At 36.5% G+C, this 27791-nt stretch overlaps 1 protein-coding gene across 2 annotated transcripts in view; it reads right to left on the reverse strand.

Moving 5' to 3' along the window:
- LOC131030603 (uncharacterized) overlaps positions 1 to 27791 on the reverse strand; it is a 139661-nt gene that overhangs the window by 78004 nt on the left and 33866 nt on the right. For both annotated transcript variants that reach the window (XR_009102925.1, XM_057961473.2), the window contains exon 3: positions 83 to 883. Coding sequence is in view for 1 of the 2 variants with exons in the window: in XM_057961473.2 (XP_057817456.1) it covers positions 83 to 883 (801 nt within the window). In the remaining variant the exon portion in view is untranslated. The remainder of the gene's footprint in view (positions 1 to 82; positions 884 to 27791) is intronic.

The raw sequence follows: 27791 nt of genomic DNA on the forward strand, positions 1-27791 counted from the left end.
AGGATAACGCAAGCATGATGAGACTTATATCCAAAGAAATCGCAGAAACATAAAATGCTCAACAAAATATAATGGTTAATACCTTACTGTCTTCGGTTATTTTCTCTGGCAGTCCATCTGATTGATCTACAGCCTTTTGAGTCTGCTCTTGAGCTTCTTCCTCAGCCGACACGGGTTTAGCTTCAGTATTCCCCTGCATTTTGTCTTTAGAATTTATTTGTCCATTTACACTGCACATATGTTTCACTCCTTGGATGATTTTCTCTAGCCATCTATCCCGTGATCTCACTCCAGTTAGCATATTTTGATTCAATAAAATAGTATAGATCTCAGAATAGTTTCCACCCTGCCCTTCATGCATAGTACTTCCTGGAGTTTCTACTTTTCCAAATGGTTCTGATCTTCCAGTTGCATCTTCATCCTTATGTATACTCAAAGGTGCCAGGGTTCTTCTTCGGACATTTCGTTTGTTCTTCTCAGGCTCTTCTTGATCAGCTGCAAGTTCATCTGGTATAACATCAGGAAGTTCTCCTAAAACATTTCGAGTTTTCTGCACAAGCAAATCAATTTCTTTCTGCTTGGAATCTTCATAGTCCTTATCAGTTAATTTCCAAAGTTTTTTCTCAACTGTATCATAAACTTTTTGCACAATAAATCCTGGATGTTTTGAACGAGGTGGAATCTGCTTGTTTAGTGGAATAAAGTGCGCAACACACTTATGCATAACTGATTCAGCTGGAACTTCATCATGATGAAAACTATAAAATAGTTCACGGGTATCACGAGATTGCCAGTAGCCTCCACCTTTTCTATCAGCTTCCTCGGGCCGGTAAAACCACTGCCCCAAAATAGCAATAGAACCATCTCTAGATTGTTTAATCTCCTGCAAAAAATTGAAAACAAATAGCTAATTAAATTTCCAAATACAAATTGTATGAATTACAAAACTTATAAATAGTAGAGATGCACGTTACCTAATGCCATTTCGTTTTTATATTAAAATATTCCTAGTTGAAGATTTCCTTCTCAACAAATAGCCTGTAGCATCTTAGCAAAAAGAACATGAAAGACTAAACTCTTGTCTGATGGCAAAAAACATGATGCAATTGCATTCTGGATTTATAAAAGAAAATATAATGTGTGTCTAAATATGGATGTCAAAAGACATAACTACAATTTCTGTTATCAAATAGGTTAGGAAACCCAACAATACCAGTCAGAAAAGAAAAGATTTTGACTTTTTGTGGCATGAACTTTAGAACTAAATAACAATAGGGAGAAGTAGAATAAGCATTTACAATTGACATTAGTTATCATAAACACTAAAAAAACTGAGAACATCCAGGATTCCTTTTTTACCACAACTATTGAAAAAGGCAGAACCAAAAAAATGCTTCAGTTGCACCTCTATGCCTCTGTTGATTGCAATTGATTAATTATAGCTTTAGCAGTTATCTTTAAATTCCTGTTTTAATAATCAAACTTGCCAAAGATATCCTTTACTAAGAATAGCTCAGACTGGGAATATCAAACTAATGTTAAAATAGACTGTTATTTTTAAGGATTTTAAATATATGTAAAACAAAATCAGTTGTATCATGCTGTTACAATGAAACAGAAGAGATGTATCAAAAACAAGCAATGCATTATATAGACATAACCTTCATGTAAAAAAGATGTGTTAGCACTTTAATTCGCACCTTTCAGTGTGACACAAAATGGAATGGATGTTTGGTAGAATCGGAACCACTCTTTAAATTATAAAGGGAAGCTTTCATACTTAAAAACTAAATTAATGTGCATAATATATACTTTATAAACAATCTTCAAAATGTTTCACAATGATGCTAAATAAAATTAACCAAGTACACAAAGATTGTATATGTTTAAAGATAAAGAAGAATGCTTTGATAAATTAGGATATCAATACAAAACCATAGTCTTCAACTTCAAACAAACCTCCAATATGAAGCTTGCAAACTCACTAAATACAATTTAATCTCCCTCAACATACATAAAGAAAAATATTAATAGCAAATCAAAAGCAAGATGGGCATAATAAAAATATATTAAATGAATATTGAATTTTGCAACAATAATTAATACTCAATGAAAAGCAATCTCAGCAACAAGCATGAGAATTACCATTAGAAATCTGAATGCAAATGGCGCTTATTAATATGTATGAAGCTATTATATTACATGAAAATAAATAAAATACTAATTGCTACTTCTACTTACGGAACTTACTACTTGCATGCAATGCAAGTTTTATTATAAAATCCTATTTGATGAGCACACACTTTCAAAACAAACTTTTACTTCTAAAATTTAACAACCACAATAATAGCAAACACACAAGATCGAGGGGGGATGACCCCACAACACAGGGTTAGTTGCGAGCCTCCTACATGGGAGATCTTGGGTTTGAGTCTACTCGATTGGTTGTTAGCTCCAGGGAAAAGCTAAATTACTGCTTTGGCTGTGGATTATCCAAAAAAATAAATGATCTTACAATATTTGCAGGCACCAACCCCCACTTACAAAATTTGCAGGCACCAACCTACCAGAGACACCAATCCCCACAACTGAGCACAAACTCAGCAAGAGACACCAATCTCTTCTTTTGGAGGCACCAACCTCTTATGCAAAATACACCTTATAGATGTTGCTTCTTCAACAAATGATGAACATTTTTCTGCACTTTCACACTTCACAAAATCTCTCTATATTAAATTTGCTCTACATTAAATCTGCTCTGCATTAACTATGCCCGGCAATGTATTCAAATGATAAAACAAATTCACCCACATCATACTTACAAAACACACTTCACCTTTTTATACCCCTATGGGCACCAAAATTAATTACATAGAACACATAGATCAGCCCTATAAAATTAAATCACAATAACAAAATTCCATGAGTCGGCCTCCAATTACACCTCTTTCAAAATAATAAAATTCCATGAATCAGCCAAACAATCTCCCAAACTTTGACATCAACAACCTTTGTCATCAATGACAATATTTCCAACTATCTCAATCTAACATCAATGACCATATTTAAAATGTTTCCAACACTATCCACCAAAACGAAGACTAAAGCCATGCAATTGTCAACTAAAGTAATGGAGCATATCATTATTAACACTTAGTAGTCATATTTCTTGCATAACAAGAGATCCAAAGATTTTTAATCTAAAAATAACCAACTATGGACTAAAAATTGAGATAGATAAAAATAGTACAAGCTTAAGATGAAGGTAATGAAAAATAGCACAAACTCTATATAGAGAATACTTAAATTAAGGGAAAGCAAAAAATAGAATGATCTATAAATAACTTGAGCTAAAAATAATAGGACTCAAAAAATGCTCTTTCCTCTAAAATAAATAATGGACAAAAATGACACAATAGACTTTTGGATATACATCTCTATATGAATTTATTGATCCTTCAACTTTTCCTATGATCATGCCTAACCTTTTAAAGGCATCTAAAATACCCTAAAAATCAAGTTTCACATTTTAAATCCCTTTGATAGATGTGCACTTATGAATTATACATGTGCCAATAGAATAGACTTTGAACTTGCACTTTTCATTTCCTTTGTACAGGTGTGCACTTCATCAGCAAGAGCCCACCTATGAACATAAGTTAAAATAATTTTTGAAATTTGAAATATGTACTTGTTGGAATCGTTTGTCGTTACGCCAAAAGTTTGAACTATCAACGCCCGATACAAATGCCATATTCCACCGGATCCATGGGAGGCGGTTAAGCCATGTCACGAGTCCCCAAGGAGGTGCTGACCACCAAGTCAACAATCTCCCCATCAACACCGACTGAGACTTCAGCACCCACTGAAGGGAGACTCGAACCCATGACCCAAGGCTCTGATACCAATTGTTGGAATCGTTTGTCGTTGCGCCAAAAGCTCAAACTATCAACGCCAGATACAAACGCCAGATTTAGCCCGATCCACAGGAGGCGGTTAACCCATGTCACAAGTCTCCAAGGAGGTGCTGACCACCAAGTCAACAGTACCTTTGGTGATGTATGCACTTGGATCCAAAAAACGCACATGGTAACTATACTTGAAAGTTTTTGAAATAAGATTTTCTTTAGTGAGAGGAGCACCTATGCCCTAGATGTGCACTTGATAACTTGATTTGAATATTCCCTAGGTGAAGTGCACACATGCACCACAAGCACACTCTATCAATATAAGACTGACTTTTGATATCCACTATCACATGTGTGCCTAACACTCTCGCGTGCACATCCTGACCATGATTTCTTAACATATGATTTTACTTTTCATGAGGAGCATCCTTCAATTCAAGCATGCACCTAAGAACAATGGACACTTGCACATTATACTTTCAAATTTTCAATTTCAAACTAAGTACACTTTTGAATGTGACTTAGATTTCAATTTCCCCCTTAAAGGTGTGCTTTGAATGTAACTTAGATTTCAATTTCCCCCTCAAAGGTGTGCTTTAAATGTAACTTAGATTTCAATTTCCCCCTCAAAGTTGTGCACACCTCATCCTCCCACACAACCTTGACAATGAAAACCAGAACTTTGGACTTGCACCCCTTTCCTCTAAGTGCAAACCTCAACATCATACTTGCCAATTTTTTATTTAAACACCTCCTTGCTAGAGTTATACCCCTAACCTCACGCCTTGCCCATTTTCTCTAAATTTTTGACATTACTTCAATTTGTCCTCATAGAGGTGCATACCTCAAAATGGAGAATCTAAAGTTGAAATTGCATGGGTCTTCATTTCTAGGCATGCACTTTTGATTGCATTCTAAAACTTGGGTTTGTGTTAGCTAAGGTGTGCAACTTATAATAGTTTTAAACTTTGAGTTTGGCTCTACCATGTGCACCCTTCACTATATAACTTTGACTTCAATCCACACATTTTCATATCCATGATAAAGTGCACACCTTGATATGATCTAAAAGGTCTTCCCATCAAAGGTGTGCACCTCTTTACCATCTATTTTGTTTGCTTCACACAAGTGCATTCTTGAAGACAATTTATCTTCTTTGGTTTTGAAAACATAATACCTCACTCCTATATCAAGCAAATGGTTGGTCTTCAAACTTTGCAAAAATCTTCAGTGGCAACTTTCTTTCTCCAACAAGATAGATGAGCAGCATTCCATGGTATTGCAAACATTTAGAGAAGAACCACAAAGTTTACTAGACAAGTCTTAACCGCACTTTGCACTTAGAAAAATGTTCACTTTAAACATGACACGACACCAAACCTTTGTGTGGGTCGAACAATTGGCTCTATCTGTGGACCTGTTGATTCACGTTTTATCATTTACCGCACATTAGAATAAAATATCCAAGGATACTCTACCCTCTCTTGAACAAAATCACTACGTGTGCCAAGATTGCGAGAAAGACCACACGGTGACTCCGAACGGGCGGCTTTGTGTTAGATAGCTACCTTGGTTATGTATGCTGAAATACAAGGGGGCCTTGCTCTTGGCTTGTTCAATTCACAATGAAGATCCATCATTTGGGTTTTGAATCATGGACTTTAAGAAAATTGAAAAGGAGATAAGGGTTAAGAGGTTCTAATCTATTCCTAAGAATTCAAGAGACGGTATTGACTAGGTGAACCCAATAACAACACTTTGCTTCGCCACGCTAGGTCAACTACACAAAGTGGGAGCAATCTTCAAGGGATGTGCTTATGATTTTCACATCATGAATAACTACCATCAAATCAAACAATATTCATCCTGACAGAAGTTAAGCATCCACAAAGTAAGCTCAGACTAACTTTACACAATGAACAAAAATCATCTGTTCATCAAAAGTATGAGCGGAAGATTCACCATAAATTAATACTTATCAGATCTTGCATTCGTCTAACATGCAAAATGAAATCTAAACTATGATGAGGGATAAGAACCATGCAAACTCCAAAATAAGAGAAGTAATCACCATCAATTTGAACAATGAACCATCCAAACTCCAAAATAAGAGAAGTAATCACCATCAATTTGAACAATGCATTACTTATTACTTTGGCAGTCATAAACAGCAATTTACTTATCTCAACATTTTTGCAACATGCTCCCATGTTTTACAAATGAGGGACTTGCTCAATTTATAGGCTCCTCAATTACAATTCAATGGCCGGGATTGATTTCGAATCAACGGTCGAGATTACAATATAAATCCCTTATTAGGGTTTGCTACAACTAGCTACCCCTTGACCAATGAGAAAATTACATTTGAGGACACTTGCCCTTCTTGCTAAATATAAACCAATTATAAAATAGAAGGTTGTTGCGTTGTGAAGTGTGCCTTCTAGAAGCTTTTGGATAAGTTCGGTTCATTGAACGTGGACATGTCAACTAGGAACAATCTGTTTGGTCCTTGAATTCTCCATTTTATGTCAAGAAATTGTCTAAGTATGGAAATTTGTTTGGAATACTCTTCTTGCCACTATCTGATTCTGATTGGGAGCTTGTTTTTAACTCTTCAGAAGATGAAATCCTTCAAGAAGTTGCCCTGATTACTTCAATAGGTCCGAGATTTGTAAATGAAATCCTCCAAGAAGTCTAGAATTTCTTTCTATATTTTCGCCAAGTCTAAAGACTTTCCTTTCTTGATGCCTTGAAATTCTTTCATGTGCCCTAAATTTGGGGAAGAAATCCCCTATGCCTTCACCACAATGGAGGAAATTGGAATTTTCTCTATGAAGTATTACCCATACTTAGCCAAATTTTGGCTATTCAATTTTATTTTGTGACACATTAATGCAAACCTTCCAACACCTATCCGAGATTTTGGCCATCTGTATGCTGGGACGCACTTTGCCTATGGATTTGCCCTCAATTCTGAATTTGGATTGTGCTAAGTAGGACAAAATCCACCCTCGGACAAGGATTTTATTCATTTCCTTTATTCTTCTTCGTTCTTCTTGTTTCCCCTCCAATACTTAGTCAAAATTTGATTCTTTTGTTGTGGAAAATTCCACACAGCCATTTTTTATTTTTTTTTTCTCTTGACAACTTCCAACACTTGGGTCGAGCTTTGGAAATTTATTTCCTTCCTTGGTAGGTGAATGTGTTGGCAAAGAGTCTTTAGAAATTCATGTGTTCAAAAATTTTCAAATGTTGAAAATTTCTCTATAAGTGTTGAATTTATTTTCCCTTTGAAAATAATTCTAAGTGTTGGAAAAAATATAAAAATATTTTAGGTGTCGAGCTTTATTTTCCAACACTTTCAATCTTGATTGATCTTTCAATGGTGGATCTCATGCTTCTTGTCCAATTTGTCTATTCCTCTAGCCATTTTCCTCTTTCATGGCAAATTTGGTCTCTTGCTAGGCCGAATTGGTCATCTTGTCATCATTATCTAGTCATGGTGGACTTTGCGCATGTTTGGACATACTAACTTTGTGCCATTTTACCTTTCTACCTTCAACTTCACCTAGGCAAACTTTGTGGATGTCTAGTTATGTGTAGGTTGATTGGCCAACTTCTCTAGGTGTTGGGTGGACTTTAACCTCTTCAAGCCATCTTTTCCTTCTCTTTGGCGAACTTGATCATCTTTGTGTCTATGCCAAACTTCATAATCTTCCAACCATAGGAGAACCTCATGAATATTTGGACACCTTCCTTAGCTGGGCAGACTTTAGGCTTGTCTCGCCATTCAACCTTACTCTCTCTCCTTGGGTGGGGCGAACTTGACAAGTGTTTGAACATTTTTCTTGACTCTTTCCTTGGCAGACTTTATCATAGCTTTGCCAAGCTTGGGGCAGACTTTGCAGATGCCTTACCACTTTCTCACATAGCTTGGCGGACTTTGGATTGGCCCTTTCTTGAGCGAAATTCATCTAGATTGGACATTTTCAACTTTTCTTTCAATCCACCAACACTTTAGCCAAAATCTCCTTCATCTTCCTTGGGCAGATTTGCTTCTTGCTTAGGGAATTTCCTTGACACTTAACCAAATTTTGAAATTTTATTCTCCAAGTTATAAACACTTAGCCAATTTTTTAAATTTTTTCTCCTCAAGGTATCAACACTTTGCCAATTTTCTGAATTCTTTTTTTTTTTTGGCGGACTTCAACTTGTGTCGTACGTTGTGCAACTTGGTTGGGCGGACTACACAGCTGATTGGACATGTCCAAACCTTGGGCGAGAATTTTGGCAAGCTCTTCGAACATGTTCAAACCTTGGGCGAGAATTTTGGCAGGCTCTTCGGACAGTCCAAGGCGGACTTGGCAGTTGATCTGCCATCTTCCAAACTTGCTCCCATCGCCATCTTCAAGTTTGATCTGCCCTGTTGATGTTTGATCTGCCATGTTGCCTATCTGAAATATATGGAACAAAACCCTAGCTTGTTGATTTTACCCTGCTTTTTAGACTAGGAGATACATTTTTTTGATTTTGAAAACATGGGCACTTATGCCATGACCTGAGGAACCCAACCCTAGGTCTACTTTCAAAAAGGCAAAAAAGCAAAAAAACAAAAAGCAAGCCAAAAAAACTGCTTCCCAGATTGGTCCCAAAGTGCCAAAAATCAAAAAAGCAAAAAAGCAGAATTCCTAAAAAATAGGAAGGTGTCAGAATTGACCCTAAGCAATTGCGATTTTCGTCCTTCAGGCCTTCTAAGCACTTTGACGATGTCCAGACACTGTTCCGAGCATGAATTCCCTATTTGATCTGAATGACTTCTCAAAAACTCTAACTCCTCATTGTAAAATACTAAAAAGAATGGTGATTAGCAGTTGCGACGCTAAGGCAAAACCCTAAAAAGCAAAAACAAGGGGTCCCCATTTGCAATGGGGCGATGTGTGAAAAAGGTCACAACAAGACCATAACATATACTTCCAATATAGGACAACCACAAAAAACATTGTTTTTAGAGTAGAATAGTGCTTTATTAGTTGGATAATAAAGTGAAACTATTCTTAAATCACCTAAAAACAAACATTCATGAATCACCTAACCAATGACGCACAAAACATCATATTACTAAAGGAGAAACACAACACTACAAAACAGAGAAAATAAAAATATTCATTTACAAGCAGGAAAAAAGAGAAACAAAATAGGTTACAAAACCATTTATAGGCTAGCAAAAATTAACTCTCCTTGTGAGTCGAGATTTTAGTCGTCATAGCATGTATCTTTGCAAATAATGCAAAGTAAATCTAGCAGGATTGCATCAATAGTTTCCAATTTAGGATAGTATTCTATTTCTTCAAAATTTCAGATCTATTCAAGATATTCCCTTTGCGATAAAATTGGTGAAATCCTACTACTACAACACATCTTTCAGGATGATGACCACTTCATATTTTATCCTATGTTACCCCAAGTTTCCATGAGGATGACAAGGGATGGGGGGACGTGTTTAGTTCACATGAGAGTCAAATGCAAATTCAGGGTGTTAAGCATGACCCAATTACCTCGTTGAATGATGCATCTTGATTTCTATAAAAATCACAAGGTAAATGTTATAGCATGTCTATAGCACAACAGCCCATTGTGTAATAACTGCTTTTGTATTCTTTTACAAAGTTATTGTAAAGGAGTTTTCTTCCCAAAAGAAATGTGTACAACAATGAGTTTAAGGGCATGCCCAACAAGCAGAAAAGTGCTGCCGTAGTTCATAGAATTAACTCTAATTGAAGGGCTCAAAGTAGGCGTCAAAGGTGAGATTGAAGCATGAAAACATTTGAGAGTAGTTGCAACTCCTGTAGCAAAAGCTTGGGGAGAGATGACTTGGTGGCATGTGAGAGAAGTTGCAATTGTATAGAGATGACTTGGTGGCATGTGAGAGAAGTTACAATTGTATAGCATATATGATATACAGTGGTTGCAACTCCTATAGCAAAAGCTTGGGGAGAGATGACTTGGTGACATGTGAGAGAAGTTACGATCGTATAGCATATATGATATAATATATATATTGACAACGGATAACAGTTATAAATGATGTAAAAAAAATAGGAAAGCTTTGGAATGAGTTCAATTTCTGCCATGTCAACCCAGCAAACCTTTATACTCAAGTAGTCTGAAATGAGGATGCAGATAGGCATAATGATAGTGTTGATTGAAATAGGAAAAATAAGGTACTATAGAAATATAGAAAAGCATAATAATATGACAAGAGCATAGATATGCATTAGAGAGAAACTAAGAATAGATAGCAGCAGGAAATGGACCAGAACTTGCAGAGAAGCAAAAGCAATGAATAATCAATAAAGCAATCCGAGTAAATTGATACAGAATATCAGAGTGTTCAAACCCAGCATATATAGAGATGAAATCAAGATGACAAATGAACCATTGGAATACTAAATTCAGTGTTCACAAAGAATAGAATTTTTTTTAAATTTATGAGTTTTTTTATTTTAAAAGTGTGACTTTTTGAAAGGGATGGCCAGTCATCCCCTTCAGTCTGCTGCCGCATCCTCCCGTTTTGGGAATGTTTCCTATCAATTTGCAAATTTTGGGGATGGCCTGGGGTTGTCCCCTGGGCATCCCCCCTTCCCCAAAATGTCCTGGAAATGAGGACGCGCCTAAAAAGGCAAGGGACGCATCCCCAGGTTTCCTTGATTTTATCCAATCTCCTTCACATGATATTTCAACATTGTCCACAATAAACTTGAATGAGGCATTATTTCTCAAAGAGGATTGGAATTGGTGAAGAAAACCCTGCATTACTTGCAGCTAACTCTCCGATTCTGGAATTGGTATTGGTTATAAATCTAGCAGGACAGTGTTTCTTAAACTTCATCATTTGCTTCTTGATCTAAAAAATCATCCAGATTTGAATCTGGTAAACTGTCTAGATCTGATTCTTCAATCACTAGATCATTATCAAAGTATACGTGTTAAAAAATATCCATCTCTGGTAGCAAACCTTGTCATCCATCATCTTCTAACACATAAGTAGTAGGAACATGAGTTTCAAATGTTTGCACTTCCTCTTCCTTGATATCTTCTTGGCATCCGTAATCCTCAATACTCGCTCCTGAATACATGTGATTCCTTCACATATTGCTTCAAACACACTCTACTACAAACTCATTAAGAGTTTCTGACTTTTCAATACCTTTATGTTTGTTGATCATGCCTAGATGTTCTACAATGTTTTACTAAGTTGTATGTGCTGCAACAAAGACATCGTGGGCTCCATTCATCATCAATGTAGAAATTTTACATTCTAAAGCAATCTTTTCTAGGATAGGTTCATTGAATGTCCAACACTTGTTTTATCACAAATACATGGGGTCTATTGAAGATGAAGATGAGTCAAACCTTAAGAGGATATTCACCATGTCCACCATTGAAGAACTTCTCTCAAGGTGTTGTAGAAAACTGTCAAGGTCTAGTAATAAATCTTCCACATAGGCTTCAGAGCGAACAAATGCCTCTAGATGTTCAATAATCTTTTACTAGCCTATATGTGTTGAAACAAAGAAGTCAAGCTCCATTCATCATTTATGTTAATAAGTTATTAAATTTTGTAGCAATCTTTATTGGCATCGGTTCATTAATGACTATTGGATGTCCAGCACTTGATTTCTCACACATGCATGGGATCTATTGAAGATGGAGATGAGTCAAAGCTTAGGAGGAAATTCACTATGTCCACCATTAAAGACCTGCTCTCAAGCTGTTGTAGAAAACTATCAAGGTCTAGTCACAAATGTTCTAGATAGGTTTCTAATATGATGAATATCTCTAGAGCTCAATTATCTTCAAAAGGAAATCTTAGTCATCTAACAACAAACCATCACCATCATCTAAAACTAAAGTCTATTTTTTTAATAGATATCACCAAAATATCTTGGGTAATTTAACCTCCATCAATTATATCTAGTGCAAATTCTTCCAACAAACCTTTCAATGAAGAAAACAAGCTGCTAGATTCATTGTCTTCTCTAATTTTGACTTCTTCTTTGCAACTTTGATCCTAAGATGTTTGTATGTTTTGAGCCTCCTCAAAGGATAAATGCATACTTGTGTAAAATTTGCCTTTTCTTCCATCAAAAATCCCTCTTCAACATAGAATTTGAGCAAAGTAGCCAAATTTATTCTTCTTGTAGATATTCTAGTACCTAGTTACAAAAATGCATGAATTCATTTAATATATGATTATGAAAACAATTCCTTACCTTATAAAGTTAATATTGTGTATATCCTATCACAAAGTCATCATGGGATTTGTCTTGTATATGTTCAAGATCACTATAGACACTCATTTTTTATTTGAAATTGTCCATTGATGCTTGAATCTTCACATTTCAACAACTTCTTTCTATCATGTTCGATCAATTCCATGAAATATACAATATATGTGTGTAGGAATTGAAGCTTCTACTACCTCCCTTGTTGGAGAAGTAGACAGATGAAATCTATTGCTAATATAATTGATGAAAGAATCATTTCTACCCAATGGAGGTGGATACAAAGAAATCATAGGAAAATTCAAAGGAACTAGGGACCTTTTTTTTTTTTATTGTGCCTAAAGTGATCACATGATCCTCCAACTCAATGACATGTTCTTGAACGTCCTTCAGTTTGATAGCATTTCCTATCTGGAGAAAGAAAGCAACTTCAAAAGATAAAGTGTTTATGAAAGAATTTAAAAGGATTTAAGGTGGTAGAAATCCTAGTAACTAGACAATTGAATCTTGAAACAAACTCCCTAAAGTTCATTATCATCTGTTTTAGCATTTGAGAGTTGAACAAACAAGATAGAACTACCATTTGTTGGTTTGAAGAACACATGAAACTTGTTGCTCATTACTTTGCAACTAAATAAAAGTTATAAAAAACAACAAGCTAATGGAACCAATTCGTTGTTGTGTCTTGCTATGTTTCCACAAACAAGCAAATTGCAACATCTACATAGTCCACACACAAAATTCCACATGTAATGGTGAGAGCTAAAATATGTTCATCTTGTTTGCACTTGCTCCAACAATCCACAAAAATTCTAAGTCTTGTATCCTCTTTGTTGCTTTGTATAATGTCCCCCTCTAGGAATTACCCTAAATTTTGCCCTAGAATCACAAATTCAATAAAAACAAGAAATGTAATATAGTTAGGGCTATAACTTTACCAAAAAATGTTTAAGCAAGATAGATCTCGTTGAGATCCTACAATCATGTTAGACATTTATCCAAAATATAATTCATAAAATAAATTATTTCTACTAGGGTTGAAGAACATATATGTTGATTGTAATTAGGGATGGCGGATTCCAATTGCCTTGGGCAACATTGGAATCCGCCTAAGGGGCCAGCCCCTTCTCCAACGTATAAGGCTGGGCCCTCTACCTCACGGCACATCATAAAACCCCACGCTACTCCACGCCACATGAAAGTTAACGTGCCAAACAAAATAGGGCCAACCCTATCTAATGCATTCGGTTAAAGAAGAAACAATAAATTAAAAGTTCAATAATTTAGTATGAGCCGACATAAATGAATTTTGGATACCGCATCATATAAGTAAACTTACCTTCTCCTCAATCAAACATTCAATATAGATTATCATGCCAAATATCTACATCTGCCTAATGCGAGTTTGAAGGAGCAGTACTACAGCGAATCACATCTGTTATATCAGCGAATTACCTCTGCCATTAAAGGTGCAAAATTCATCCATGTGAAGAGCGAACTGAGGGCTAAAGCTGCTGTCCAACAAAGTGCAGATTTCATAATGCAGACCTAGGGTTTGGACCTGATTGTTGTTGGAAGTGGTAAAGGGATACTTGTGAAAGTGCAGTCTTGTGAAAGACATTATCAGCCCTAAGTGCAATCACCTTCAAATACTTGAGATAAGTGTTGTAATCTTCATATGAATCTAATCCATAATTAGATCTGAGGATCTTTTCTCGCTGGGTTTTTCCTCCTAGGAGGTTTTCCCAAGGTAACCGTGTCTTGTTCTTATATGTTCATTTCTTGGTGTTATGCGTAATTCTGGAAAACTATAAATCTTTCATCTAATCAATTTACTTAGTAATTAAATTCTGATTTTCTGAGTTTACAGTAATCTGAAAGTGTTAAAATCAACATGGTATCAGAGCCAAGTTGTAATCAGATCTAGCATCCTGTAGCCTAGATCTTGCACCTTCTTGCTGTCGTATAATTGATGACAAGTTCCAAGATTGAGGAAAGATTGAAAAGGTTTTGTGATCAAAGGTTTAGCATGGTCACATCTTGGTCCAGCATGCTTGAAGATATGACTCTTCAGCATCATTCGAGCTAAGTATTTTTGAGTCATTGCATTCTTGATTGCATGATATATTACACTCAGCTTATCCAAAGGATTGAAGTATTATCGTTTGGCTGACCTAGTTCTAGGTCGTATTGATTTTATGATTCTAATTGTCTTAGTTGGTAGACTTATCTAATATAGAACATTATTTAGATATCATCATGATTTGCATATTTTTTAGAACTTAGAAGGTATTCTAAATTTTTGTTTGAGTATTGCAAGGTATTATAGATCGATTCTTCGTTAATACTTTGATTGGAATCAGGAATGTCTTGGACTCATCATCCACAGTTGTCATCTATATAACTATGATCTAAATACTTGTTATGTTCTCTACATATGTAATTTAGATATTGTTATTATGTTAAATAACATGGACTGGTTCTATTACTGACTTTTGATCTAAAAAGTTCTAAGTATTCTTGTGATGAATACTTATATGCATTCTAAGTGAGTAGCTATGCTTGGTTGAGTTATGTTTTTTTTTAAATGATCTTCATTCATGACATTTTTTATTGACTTGAATTCTACTTGGCATGAACAACTTATGAAGATGTGTACAGTCATGAGGAGCTAATCATTGTTTGCCTTGGCATCATTGATATAAGTATACCGACTGAGGTGTAGGAATTTTATGTTCTATTAATTATGGAGATGAACTCTTAATGAACAGATCGAGATCACTTTGACTTAATATTATGGCCTATGTGTAATTTTACTAATCGGTGTTCCTGATAGAAAAGTTTGGTTGAAAGATGATCTGCAATCATGTTCGTAGTATGCAAGGGTTAATGCTAGACGAAGAAACTTATTTCTCCTGTCTATTGCACAGCCTTGTAGTTCGTATAATATAGATCTTCTTCATGTGCTTTTTGCAATATGGGATTCTTCTACTATCATAAACTACCTTGAGATCTGTTTGGTTTTGATCAAGTATAAAATTGTGCTTGGTGGTTAACAAAGAGTATAACTAATGAGTATTTTATTAATATCATTTTGCAGAATGATGTTGTTGTTAGATCAATTTTATCAATGCTCACTCGTTTTGATTTACTTCTGATTACTTCCTCTGGACTGAACTGCAAATAGATGAACTAATGGATATTATGGCTGCATTCAGTCTTTGGTCTTTTCTATGTTCTTTCTTCTGATTTGAGTGAACTATTACTTTCGTTTATTGTTTCACCAATAAGTTGTTCTGGTATTCTTTGAGATGTTCTCAACCTTCAAATCTGACCATTGATGTGAAGAATAAGATCTACTATAAATGTTTTATGAAGAAGTTATGTTTTAGGGCAAATCTTTCTTGTTTGGTTTTGTAATACCAAAGATAATGATCAACTATGGACCTTAATGGAATCTTGAGTTATGATAATTGTAGATTCATCACTTCTCCTATAAGAGGTTGATGGGGCACGATTGGATGATTTGTGAATTGTGCTTACTCCGTCGTCTGTTCCAAGAGATTGAATTTATATCTTGTCTTACTAATGTTGCTATTCATTGGCTGAAACTATTTTCTACAAATCTATGATTCTATTTGTGATTCCTCTTTGAAAGACTTCGCAATTGATCTCTTAGGATTTTCGTTTTCTATTGATGACATTTGATTGGCAATCTTGTTGTGTAATCTCTTGATGGAATTCATCCTCATCTTATCTCAACAATTGTGCTATGGGTCCACCTTATTGAAAGGTAGATGGACAGGATCCTTGAGATTAACATAAAAGATTGATTGTGCAGAAGTTAAGGGGGAGTGCCTCCTTCTGAGTTTGGTATACTCTAACTTATGTTGGTTGATTACTTTTTATTATGAGTATTAGCATGTAATTCTTTTCTTGGGTCAAGCATTTTTTTAATTTCATTATGATTGAACTAACTTGATGCTTAAGTGTATGATTTCCTATCCTGGAGTACAGGAAATTGATTGGATCTTTCAGTGGCTTGGAATGCTTCTAAAACAGGGCATACTAATTCTTCAAATTATTGAGATGGGCATACACTCGAAGGAAGTTCAATTGCTTTGGAAGCTGTGATTGGACACAGTTGCTGCTGAGAGGGAGTTCCAACTATTTTGGTATATCTTAAAGGGTTATGAGATTCAGGTGTGCAGATTGAAGAAAGCCCTGTATGGCCTCAAATAGGCCTCTCGTGCTTGGTATGAAAGAATTGATAAATACTTGTTAAGTTTAGGATTTTGTAAAATGATGTTGACTCTAACATCTACCTTAAGTCATCCAATGATGAAATGCTAATTATAGTTTGATATGTGGATGATTTATTTCTTACTGGTAAAGATGAACTTATCATTAGATGTAAGAAAGAACTAGCTTCAGAATTTGAAATGAAGGACTTAGGTTTAATGCATTATTTCCTAGGTCTAGAAGTATGGTAAAGGTCTAACGAAATTTTTCTAAGTCAAGGAAAGTATGCTATTGATATTTTGAAAAGATTTAGAATGATGGATTGTAAACCTATGTCTACTCCTATGGAATCTAACTTAAAGAAGTTAAGTGTTTCTGCAGCTAATTCTGATTTTGCAGATCAATCAGAGCACAGGCAGTTGATTGGATCACTGATGTATCTAGTTAACACTAGACTAGGCATATGCTTTGCAGTGAATGCTCTCAGCCAGTTTATGAGCTTGCCCAAACATGTTTATCGTGTTGCAGCCAAGCACATCCTAAGATACTTGAGAGGCACAGTTGATTATGGGCTGAAGCTGCTTAGGTTCAAATTGGTCAAGAAGTGTTACAGACAAGGAAAACACTTCAAGCATTCACCGGCTGCGATCTCTTGGACCTACAGGGACAGTCCTCAGTTGCATTAAGTATTACTGTAGCTAAATACATTTGTTGCAAGTGTTGCATCAAGAGAAGCAGTGTGGTTTCTCAGAATTCTTGTTATGTTGTTTTGATTTATTATCAGGGTTGTATAGTGATACCTGACAATTCAGTGTTTTATGGCAGGACAATCCTGTGTTGCAGATGTTCTCGCCAAGTCTCTTGAAGCTTGAGATAGACTTGGAGCTGTGGAGAACACCGCCTTGGTTGAGAGGGAGTCTCAACCTCTATGATACATTGTATTGTATCAACCGCCCTCTGCGGGAAATGTAAGGTGGTAGTGTAATCTTCTCAGGGAGAAGTGTAATTGTTAACCATCCTCTGCAGGCAATGTAAGATGGTATTGTAATCTTCTCACGGAGAAGTGTAATTGTTAACCATCCTCTGCGAGCAATGTAAGATGGTATTGTAATCTTCTCACGGAGAAGTGTAATTGTTAACCATCCTCTGCGGGCAATGTAAGATGGTAGAAAAGATCCTCCCCGCCCTCTGCGGGCAATGTAAGGTGGATCCAGTCTATGCTTGTGTGCGAGTGTAATGTCCCTTACCAGTTTCAGCTATAATATTGATTTTTTCCTGGATACAACCAATATAATTCATGAATCAGAAATAAAGGAAAGTAACTTAGACACAAAAATGTACAATGATTGTAAGAAAACATAAATTTTGATTGATATTATCTTTTTGTTAACCTAGAAGATTATCCTAAGTGGACTAGGCTGATTCATGATGTTCAGGAAATTAGGATGCCCAAGCATGGTCAGGTTTGCCCAACCGTCCCATATTGAACTAGAAGCAGTCACATGCCCTCCTAGCTCTCTATGGCGTGGGTCTTGTCCCCCAACACATACTCGTCCATCCATATCACCCTTAAATGAATCTAGTGAGTAGATGGGCAGGTGAGAGCAGCTCAATCTTGTCCACACCTCAACACAGGAGCAGTCACTTGCCCTCCTGATGCTTAGGTTGGAAAGTTCCCCCTCTACCCGTCCCTTACCCCACTGGTGTGTATTAATGGCTTAGTTATTACTGAAAAAGTCTTTATTGTTGTTAACCACCACGGAAATCTAAGTAGTCCTTAATTTATTTAGAATTATATTAGATTGTTTCCCATTGTTACAGGATAAGAAATACATACAATTAACCATTACTGCAATAGAACAGAATACCAGTTCTTTAGCATTTTATTGTCATAATTATCATTCGCTGTTTCCTTTGCATAATCTATTTCTAATTTATGTATACAGGCTTTACTAGATTTTGATTAGTTCCCGTAAGTTTTATTTCTATTGTATTGAATCGAATGTAGTTATAGCAGCGGTAGTATTTATGTGTTAGATTCGTGGTTCCCAGACTTAAAGGAGCCGTAAAGAAAAAATGGAAAAACTATCATTATAGAATTATCTTATTTAAGTGCAGCTTGAAATACATAGAAGTTCATTTTATTAAATAAATGTCTATCATTTCTGAGTATGCTATACATACCTGGATCGTGGATGGAAGTCCCTGAGATTGGGTCTAAGATCCCTCTTCCTGAATCGATATGGTTCTTTGTTTCCGTATATCTTTCTCTGAAAGAAACTTCCGTGCCTGTTACCCCCCTTCCCGTATGAGGATTCCTTCCTAAAATAGAGGAATCTGCGTAGCACATTGGAGGTTACGTCTCTACCGGAAGCATCGCGACTTACAAAGTATTCGCGTTGCTTGACATAATAATCACCAGGGTCGCACCCTTTGCCAATCATACGTTAAATTATAATTTCATAATTAAATTTGATAGTTACTTAGGGATTACATTCAATCATTATTAAATACGAAATCATTAGTAAATAAGATGCTCATCTCAATATAATATTCAATAATTGATAATTAACTTATTATATTATTAATTTTGAAATTGTTATTTCAACGCAAGGAAAATAAAAATTGATTGAATATTAGATTTTGAGGGTACATATTAGCATAGGGACATGACAGCGAGTTGGAAGACTATGTTATGTAGTTCCATTCTATGCTTGTGTGCAAGATGGAAGACTACAATATTCTGATTATGTCAATTCCATTTTGTGCTTGTGTGCAAGATGGAGGACTATGTTTTCACTTTATGCGTATGGAGAGCAATGATTCTGTATCTCCACTCTATGCTTGGGTGCAAGATGGAAGATTATGATGTTACATTCTTCTTTGGGAGAAGACTGAGGTAAAGACAATATGGATATGCGTGATCGATGGCATGGAAAGACTCCATGATTTGCATGAATAATTGTGTATGTATTCATGACTTGCAAGTGTGCATGTTAAAGTTTGAAGTCATCATCCATAGGCAGTACAAGATGGATACTATGGGATACTTGTTGTGATACTCTCTTAGGAGTATTTGAAGTTGTCAGCTAAGTTCGGATTACAATTTAAACATTGTATGTATTACTTAGGGCTGGGCCCTAATCTTGTAACCTGGTTGTAAGATTATCTTTCTCCCTAATTAAGAGGGAGTGTTGATTGTAATCAAGGATGGCGGATTCCAATTGCCTTGGGCAACATTGGAATCCGCCTAAGGGGCCAGCCCCTTCTCCAACGTATAGGGCTGGGCCCTATACCTCACGGCACATCATAAAACCCCACGCTACTCCACGCCACATGAAAGTTAACGTGCCAAACAAAATAGGGCCAACCCTATCTAATGCATTCGGTTAAAGAAGAAACGATAAATTAAAAGGTCAATAATTTAGTATGAGCCGACATAAATGAATTTTGGATACCGCATCATATAAGTAAACTTACCTTCTCCTCAATCAAACATTCAATATAGATTATCATGCCAAATATCTACATCTGCCTAATGCGAGTTTGAAGGAGCAGTACTATAGCGAATCACATCTGTTATATCAGCAAATTACCTCTGCCATTAAAGGTGCGAAATTCATCCATGTGAAGAGCGAACTGAGGGCTAAAGCTGCTGTCCAACAAAGTGCAGATTTCATAATGCAGACCCAGGGTTTGGACCTAATTGCTGTTAGAAGTGGTAAAAGGATACTTGTGAAAGTGCAGTCTTGTGAAAGACATTATCAGCCCTAAGTGCAATCACCTTCAAATACTTGAGATAAGTGTTGTAATCTTCACATGAATCTAATCCATAATCAGATCTGAGGATCTTTTCTGGCTGGGTTTTTCCTCCTATGAGAATTTCCCAGGGTAACCGTGTCTTGTTCTTATATGTTCATTTCTTGGTTATGCTTAATTTTGGAAAACTATAAATCTTTCATCTAATCAATTTACTTAGTAATTAAATTCTGATTTTCTGAGTTTACAGTAATCTGAAAGTGTTAAAATCAACAATATAACATATATTCATAATCATCTTAATTTAATTTGTACAATATATATAATTTATTATTGGAGTCCATCCATTAAAGGACTTGGATGAGGAGACATGATAGGGTGCCCAAAGCAACCCTCACACTAGCCCAAGAGCAGATATACTATCACCCTTGGCCCAATGCAACAAGCCACCAACCATCCACCATGAGGTGGTGTACTTAGTGGGAGAGGTTGTCTTTGCCCTCCCTATTTGTGCCACATTATTCCTCCACCTATGATTGAGACTTCTTTAAATTCATTCTAACAATCAACCATTGTAGAAGTTGAGGGGAAACCGCAATAGGGTGCCCGAAGTATCCTTCCCATCTAAGCCCAAGGGCGGAATATACCTTGCCCCCCTTGGCCTTGAGTGGCAAGCCGTCAACCATCCACCACGAGGTGGCATACTTAGAAGAGGATCTCAAATCAATTCTCCCTCATTCTATTCCCTTCCTCACCTCCACATGATTGCTTGCAGCAGTTCGATAAATAGATTAAGGAATCTAATTATGTATGAGAGAGTAAGATATATTATCATAGTTCATACATCCATATAAGAGAGAAATTATAAATAAAATATACCATTTTATTATCTACACATTATTGTCTTTTGACATTGTGTGAGGAATTATCACTAAAACGTCACCATATTGCATACCATGGATGAATAAGATTGCTACTATCTGCAGTATATAGTAATCCTCTGATCTGATCAATTTATGTCTGATTACTGCTGATCTACTTTCTTATGAGCACCAATATTGCTCGATGATGCATGCAAATTACAGATTATATCTATGATTCTAATCTGATTTCCTTTGGCTATTTCTGCTTTAGTTGATCTGCTCTGAATTAAATTAATTCTCCTTGCTTCCCTTCTTTTTCAACTCCTCCTTATCTTCTATATATACCTCTTTCAAGGGAGGCAATCCTTAACCAAAAGTCTGCCTCTTTCAAATAATTAATTTCTCCCCATTACAATGCCCATTAATACTAGTCATCCTTCCTTCAAATAACCTTTTGCCAATAATTGTTCCTATTTAATCCTGGTCGGCCTTTGCCTGGGCTTATTTATAAGGTGTACAATTGTATTTGTAAAAAGCTATAATAATTTAAAGGCTGTGATTTCTGTTAGATTGGTAGGGGCATGACACTTTGGCCTTCTTATTGAGCCCTTATTAAACCCAAACCCTAAGCATTTTGACAAAATTTGTTTTCCTATGTTTTGTAGAGCTTTTGTCAATCTACATACTTGATGCTCCTCTCATACAACCTAAAAACTGTAAGGTTGTGGTTCATGCATTTCTACCTCCAAGTCATCATTGAGGAAGGCACTCTTAACATCCATTTGAAGGACTATACAACCAAACTTTGCTGCCATGGCAAGAACTAGACGGATGGTGCTCATCTTTGTTGGAGCAAAGGTCTCCTCATAGTCAATACCTTCTCTTCGCGAGAATCTTTTTGCCGCCAACCATGCTTGTACTTGTCAAGAGTACCAATAGCTTTGAACTTGTCTTTATACACCAATTTGCAGCCAATGGGTTTCTTCCCTAATGGAAGATCTGAAAGAACCCAACTCTTATTTATCATAAGATTGATGTTCAATTTGCATGGCCTTTTCCTATTCAGGTTTTACCTTTTGCTTCCTTGAACACCTATTGCTCGTAAATTTCTCGATTGACAGCCATTAGAGAAAAATTAATTGTATCCTTTCTCTCCCCTCAATCATTTCATCATCCCGAACATCACCAACATGTTTTTCTCACCATTTTAGTCTCATTTTAGAAACCTTTTATCCAAATCAGCATAGCCGTTATGACTTGAGCGAACTGTTTCTCTAACATCTAGATGTCGATCCAAATGTTCATCAAGAAATTCTTCTGGTACTAGTACTAGTACCTAAATGGGAGATTCCACTTGTTCAAAATCACTAGAGTCACCCCCTTTAGGTGGAGCTAATGTAATTGCACACCTAAATCTTTAGCCTTCAAAAGCTAATCTTCAATACTTTTGATGTTGGAAGAGCTGAAAAGGCCCAACTTCTTCATCAATCACAACATCTCTGCTAAATGTCAAGAGGACAATGTCAACATTAATCAGCCAATAGGCCTTTATGATTGTCATCATAGATGACACACTCGCCGAAAACTCAGCGAGTGACAAAAACTCGCCAAGTTTTTGGACCTGGCGAGTAGTAATGACTTCTACTCGGCAGGAAAACTTGCCGAGTTTTTGGCAAGTTTTTGCCAAAAACTCGGCGAGTTGAAACTCGCCTGTGTTAGCATAACAGCAGAAAACGGCAAAAAATACATGCATTTTTTGTTTTTCGATATGGTTTTGGGCTGAGAAGGGGGAAAACTCACTTGGAAGGGCCACGCTGAGAGCCCACTATGCCCTCAAGTAATCATCGAGTTTTTTGGTCTGCCCGTCAGGATTCATATATGGAATATAACATTTAAGTATAATGTCACTTATACTTTAAGTTATATTCCATATATACTGTCAAGATGTTTGAGAGTGGTTTCGGACCTCCAGAAGTTATAATGCAAAATCTAGTTTTTGGAGGATTCTTCAATTTGCCAGACTTAGTCAAATTTCAGGATCCTTCGGCGATGCCCCTTGACCCCAACTTGGGGGCGCTGCCCCCAAACGCCCGTCGAAAAATATAGGGGGAAACTGCACTGATGGAAATAGGGAAAATTTAACCTCCGAGTCTGATTAGGCTCCATATAACAACATAATTAGCATTGAAGAAATCCTGGTATTATACATTTTAGAGTTGAAAGTTTGAAACTATGAGTATGAATGATGAAATTTCAAATATGATGAAAGTTTGAAACTATGAGTATGAATGATGAAATTTCAAATATGATGAAAGTTTGAAACTAGTTTTAGCTAGAGCTAGGAAGAGGAAGTTGTATTTACTTTTGGTTTTACAAAAACTATTTACTATTTTGCTTCCAGCCATCAGCATTTCTCATGAGGATGCGATTTTGTAGACACTTTACATTTAAATATATCTAGAATCAGCTTGTTTCTTTTGTGTTATCATTTATTGACTCATTGGATGCATCTTTTCATTAAATTTTGCAAAAAAAATGCATTTTTTATTAAAATTAAGCATGTTTTTGCATTGCCGAGTTTTTCGCCGAGTTTTTCCAAGTTTTTCCCGAGTTTTCGCCGAGTTTTTTTCTCAGGGGCTTGGTGAGTCGAGCCGAGTCGCGAGTAGTTCAACTATGATTGTCATTGTACCCTATAAGCATCAAATTCTGACTTTGAGTCCCAACTTTGTTCTTTTTGCATCTAGAATCCAAATATATGAAGTAGAATCAAAATCCTTAAGATAACTCACTCTTAATTTACTCCCAAACCAAATTTTCTTTGGGGTCTTCTCCTTCATTACCTATGTTGGAGACCTATTGAGAACATAAACTGCAATGTAAACTACCTCAGCCCAAAGCTTCTTGAGAAAACTCCTATTCTCCAAATACACTTTGCCACCTTTGTAATTGTACGGTTCCTTATCTCAACTACTCCATGTTTTTGTGGAGTATAAGGTGCAATGTATTGTCATTTTATTTTGTGTTCAACACGAAAGTCATTAAATTCATTTGAATAAAATCACCACCATTATCAAACCTAAGAGTGATTACTGAACAACCAAACTCTTTCCCTAGTAATGCTTTTGTAATGTCCCCATTTTAGCAGACATGGATTTTTAGCCTATTATTTTGACCCTCGTAGGCTAATGAGGATGGTTAGAGGGTCTTTTGAGGCTTGTATCATCTCTAGTGTTCAATGGTTAGCAGTTTTGGCTTTCGTTTGAGGTCTCCAAGACTCTGTATGCATTACTTACTATTTATAGTAAGTCAGAGTTACATAGAGGGGGACCCTTTCTATTTTTAGTAAGGCAATTGCACGTACAGAGGATAAAATGGTTAACTTTCGGGTGCAGGCAAAATTGAGAAATAATGATTATTTGGGGAGTTATGATTATTTAATTATTAATAAAGTGGACACTTTATTAATAGTTAATTATAATAAGGCATTTAATGTTATTAATATTTCATAAAGAAGGGGTCTTTGCATCATTAAAAAGGGGCCAATTGATTATTTAAGTGAGGTACCTAGGCCAAGGGGGTGAAATTAAGTTATTATGCCAACATTAAAAATGGTTAATGAGTTAAAATTGTGCTTTATAGAAGAAATTCGACCCCCTTCATGGAGAATATATAAAAACCTTTGGAAATCGAACCAAGGCATGATTATTGCATTTTGTCTTCATGAATTCCTCCCTACAACCGTAAGCCAGGGTTTTCAGCGTGCAAACAGCCATTGGAGAACGGATAATCTTCAGTGTGCGACCATTTGAGGGAGTGAAATATCTTCTGAATTTGGTCTACAGAAGGGCTTCACATCAGGAGTCCAAATTGTGCTTAAACTGCAAAGTATTTCTTCAAGTTTTCATCAATTGAAGGAGGAGAAAGAGTTGAATCGATAGCAGATTCAATAAACAGGGATTGTCAACATTTATAGTTGTTACAGGCCGTATAATTTTCTTCTCAGCCCAGCTACACTTCTCACCCAGCCGTACCATCTAGGGCTTGGGCGATTTTGCATTAGAGGCATTCAAAAATTCTGAAAATAATCTTGGGGGCAGCGGCCTGCTATAGGAAATCAATTGCAGCCTTTTGGACTGAAGGAAAAATCTATGCAGCAGTTCGAATCAGAATTTCAGGTTCCAATCATTCCATTTGTAATTGCTTTTTTGATTCTAAATAGTTCAAGGGTTTTGAGTGCTGGAAATATGCTATTTCTATAAACTTAATGTAATTATATATGCAATTGAGTTGAAGTTAGTTGTGTATGAGCATTTGTCTATATTCTGCATTCATCATATCTGAAAATTCTCAAAAAGCAAATAAAATCAGAAATAACAAAACCAAATCAAACCCCAGTTGCAAACCAAACAACAGAATATCAGCACAGAGGACAAAGGGGTCTTCACAGCTTCAAACTTCAGAAATTCTTTAAACACATCTGATTTTGACTTCAATAAAACACCCACATTTTCTTACTGAGATCATCAACAAACAAGAGAAAATACCTTGCACTAGTGACTGATGTTGTATTCATTGGCCCACAAACATCTGCATGAACCAGCTATAGAACTTTTCAGGCTCTCCAAACCTATCCATCTAAAAACAAAGTTGTGTGTTGCAACCTGTTGTGACCTTTTCACACATCGCCCCATTGAGAATGGGGACCCACCCTTTTTCCTGCTTTCTAGGGTTTTTGTTAGAGCCTTGTGACCTTCCTGTATCAGTATTGTCAAGTTTGTCGGTTTTGAGCAACCTGAGTTTTGAGCATCATGAGTCAATGTGTACAAGCCATGGTTAGAACAGAGTCTAGACATCGTCATTGTGTCTAGAAAGCCCAAAGGACAAAGATCGCAATTGATTTGAGCCAATTTGGACAACTTTCTATTTTTCGAAAGTTTTGCTTTTTGCTTTTCCCTATTCTTAGGAAGTTTCGTTTTTGGCATTTTGAGCACAATCCCCGAAATGACTTTTTTTAGAAAGTTTTTCATTTTTTTAGGGAACCTTGCTTTTTCTATTTTTTAGAAAGTGGGTCTAGGGTTTGCACTATTGACATTGAGATGCACTGAAATGATCGACAAATTCCTCCAAAAATCCAAGTTTTGTTCAAAAAAGCTAAGTTCCTAAATTTTAGGCATCCTGAGGAATTTGATGGATAAATGGGAGGTGGTTTTCAAATTTGGTCACAAAGTTGGTGAGGTCCGCCTTGGAGTTGAGCCATGAAGTTTCTCAAGTCCACCCAAGGGTATGGAAGTAGCATGTGGGTTCCTGAAGAGGATCCAACTCCGCCCCCACCATGGTTCAAGGAAAAGATAAAGTTCGCCATTCGTTAAGGTTTTGTGTCATGAAGATGATAAAGTTCACCCTGGCTTGTGAGATGGTTCCCAAAGATGATGAAGTCCGCCCTATCAAGAGGTTGAGTGCACAAACACAAGGAAGTCCTCCCTCCTTGGTCACAAATAATCACAAAGTCCGCCCTTGATTGGATGGTGCCAAAATGTCTTAAACTCCGCCCTTAATTGAGGTAGAAGGTGCACATGTGTCTTCAAGTCCGCCTTTGTATAAGGTGCATGAAGTTAAGGAAGTCTGGCCAAGGAAGACATTTGTTCAAGAAGGCTGAAGTCCACCCAAGCTCAGAAATAATGAGGAAATGTTTTGGTGAAGTTTGTCCTACCTTGAAAACACTTTGATCTGCAGCTAGGAAAAGAATTCTCAAAGTCCGCCTTAGCTGATGATGAAGTTCTGAGGTCTAATATGTGCAAGGGAAAGAAAGTAATGAACTCAGCAGTTAGAAAGGAAGGCTTTCCTTCAACTCCGCAGTTGGCTAAGAAAAAAATCTGCTAACTCCAATGAGAGGGAAAAGAATTCCCCAAAGTCCGCCCTCCTTCAAATCAAGGTGCATGACTTCAATGAAGTCTGCCCTAGAGAAATAATAAGTGGTGCACATTCTTCACCAAATCCACCCTGAATCATGTGTCAAGGTTCCTAACAGCTAGCAAGTCCGCCCTACCTTGCAATCAGCAGTTCCTAAGTGTGGAGAAGTCCGCCCTTGATTAAGTTAAAGGTGCACAACTTTGATAAAGTCCGCCCAAGAATGTAAGAAGTAACTTGGGAATGGTACAAGGAAATGATGAAATCTGCATAAGATATAGCATGAACTTCACCCAATCCGCCCTCCTTGGTGCCTAAGATGGATGAAGTCCGCCCTTGGTTGAATGTAAGGTGCATGAGATCAATGAAGTCCGCCCTCACCTTGGTTCTTGACTATCACAAAGTCCACCTTGGGGTGTGAAGCAATAACAAGATTGGTGCACAAGTCTCCTCAACCCCGCCCAAAGAGAAGGGTCATGAATGTGGCAAATGTTAGAGTAAAGTAATTAATTAACTTTGCTCTCCTCTTAAGATTTCTCTTTATGCATACATTAGTCATTTAATAATTAATATTTAATTATTAAATGTACACACCTTAGGGTTAGGTTTTCCTTTGGTGTTGATCTCCTTTATAAGGATTGATCTCTTGTATTATTCATATTCTTGATTCATTTTTTCTCTGATAATACATCTTTTCTCTTTGTCAAAGCCAAAACCCTTGTATTCGTTCTCTCTCTTTCTCTGTGACAGGTTCCTTGCATGCAGGTTTCTTTTGGGTTCTGTGGATTTGTATTTCTCAAATCCTACATGGTATCAAAGCCAGATCT

This window comes from Cryptomeria japonica, chromosome 4, assembly GCF_030272615.1.
Source record: "Cryptomeria japonica chromosome 4, Sugi_1.0, whole genome shotgun sequence".
Classification (NCBI taxonomy): Eukaryota; Viridiplantae; Streptophyta; class Pinopsida; order Cupressales; family Cupressaceae; genus Cryptomeria; species Cryptomeria japonica.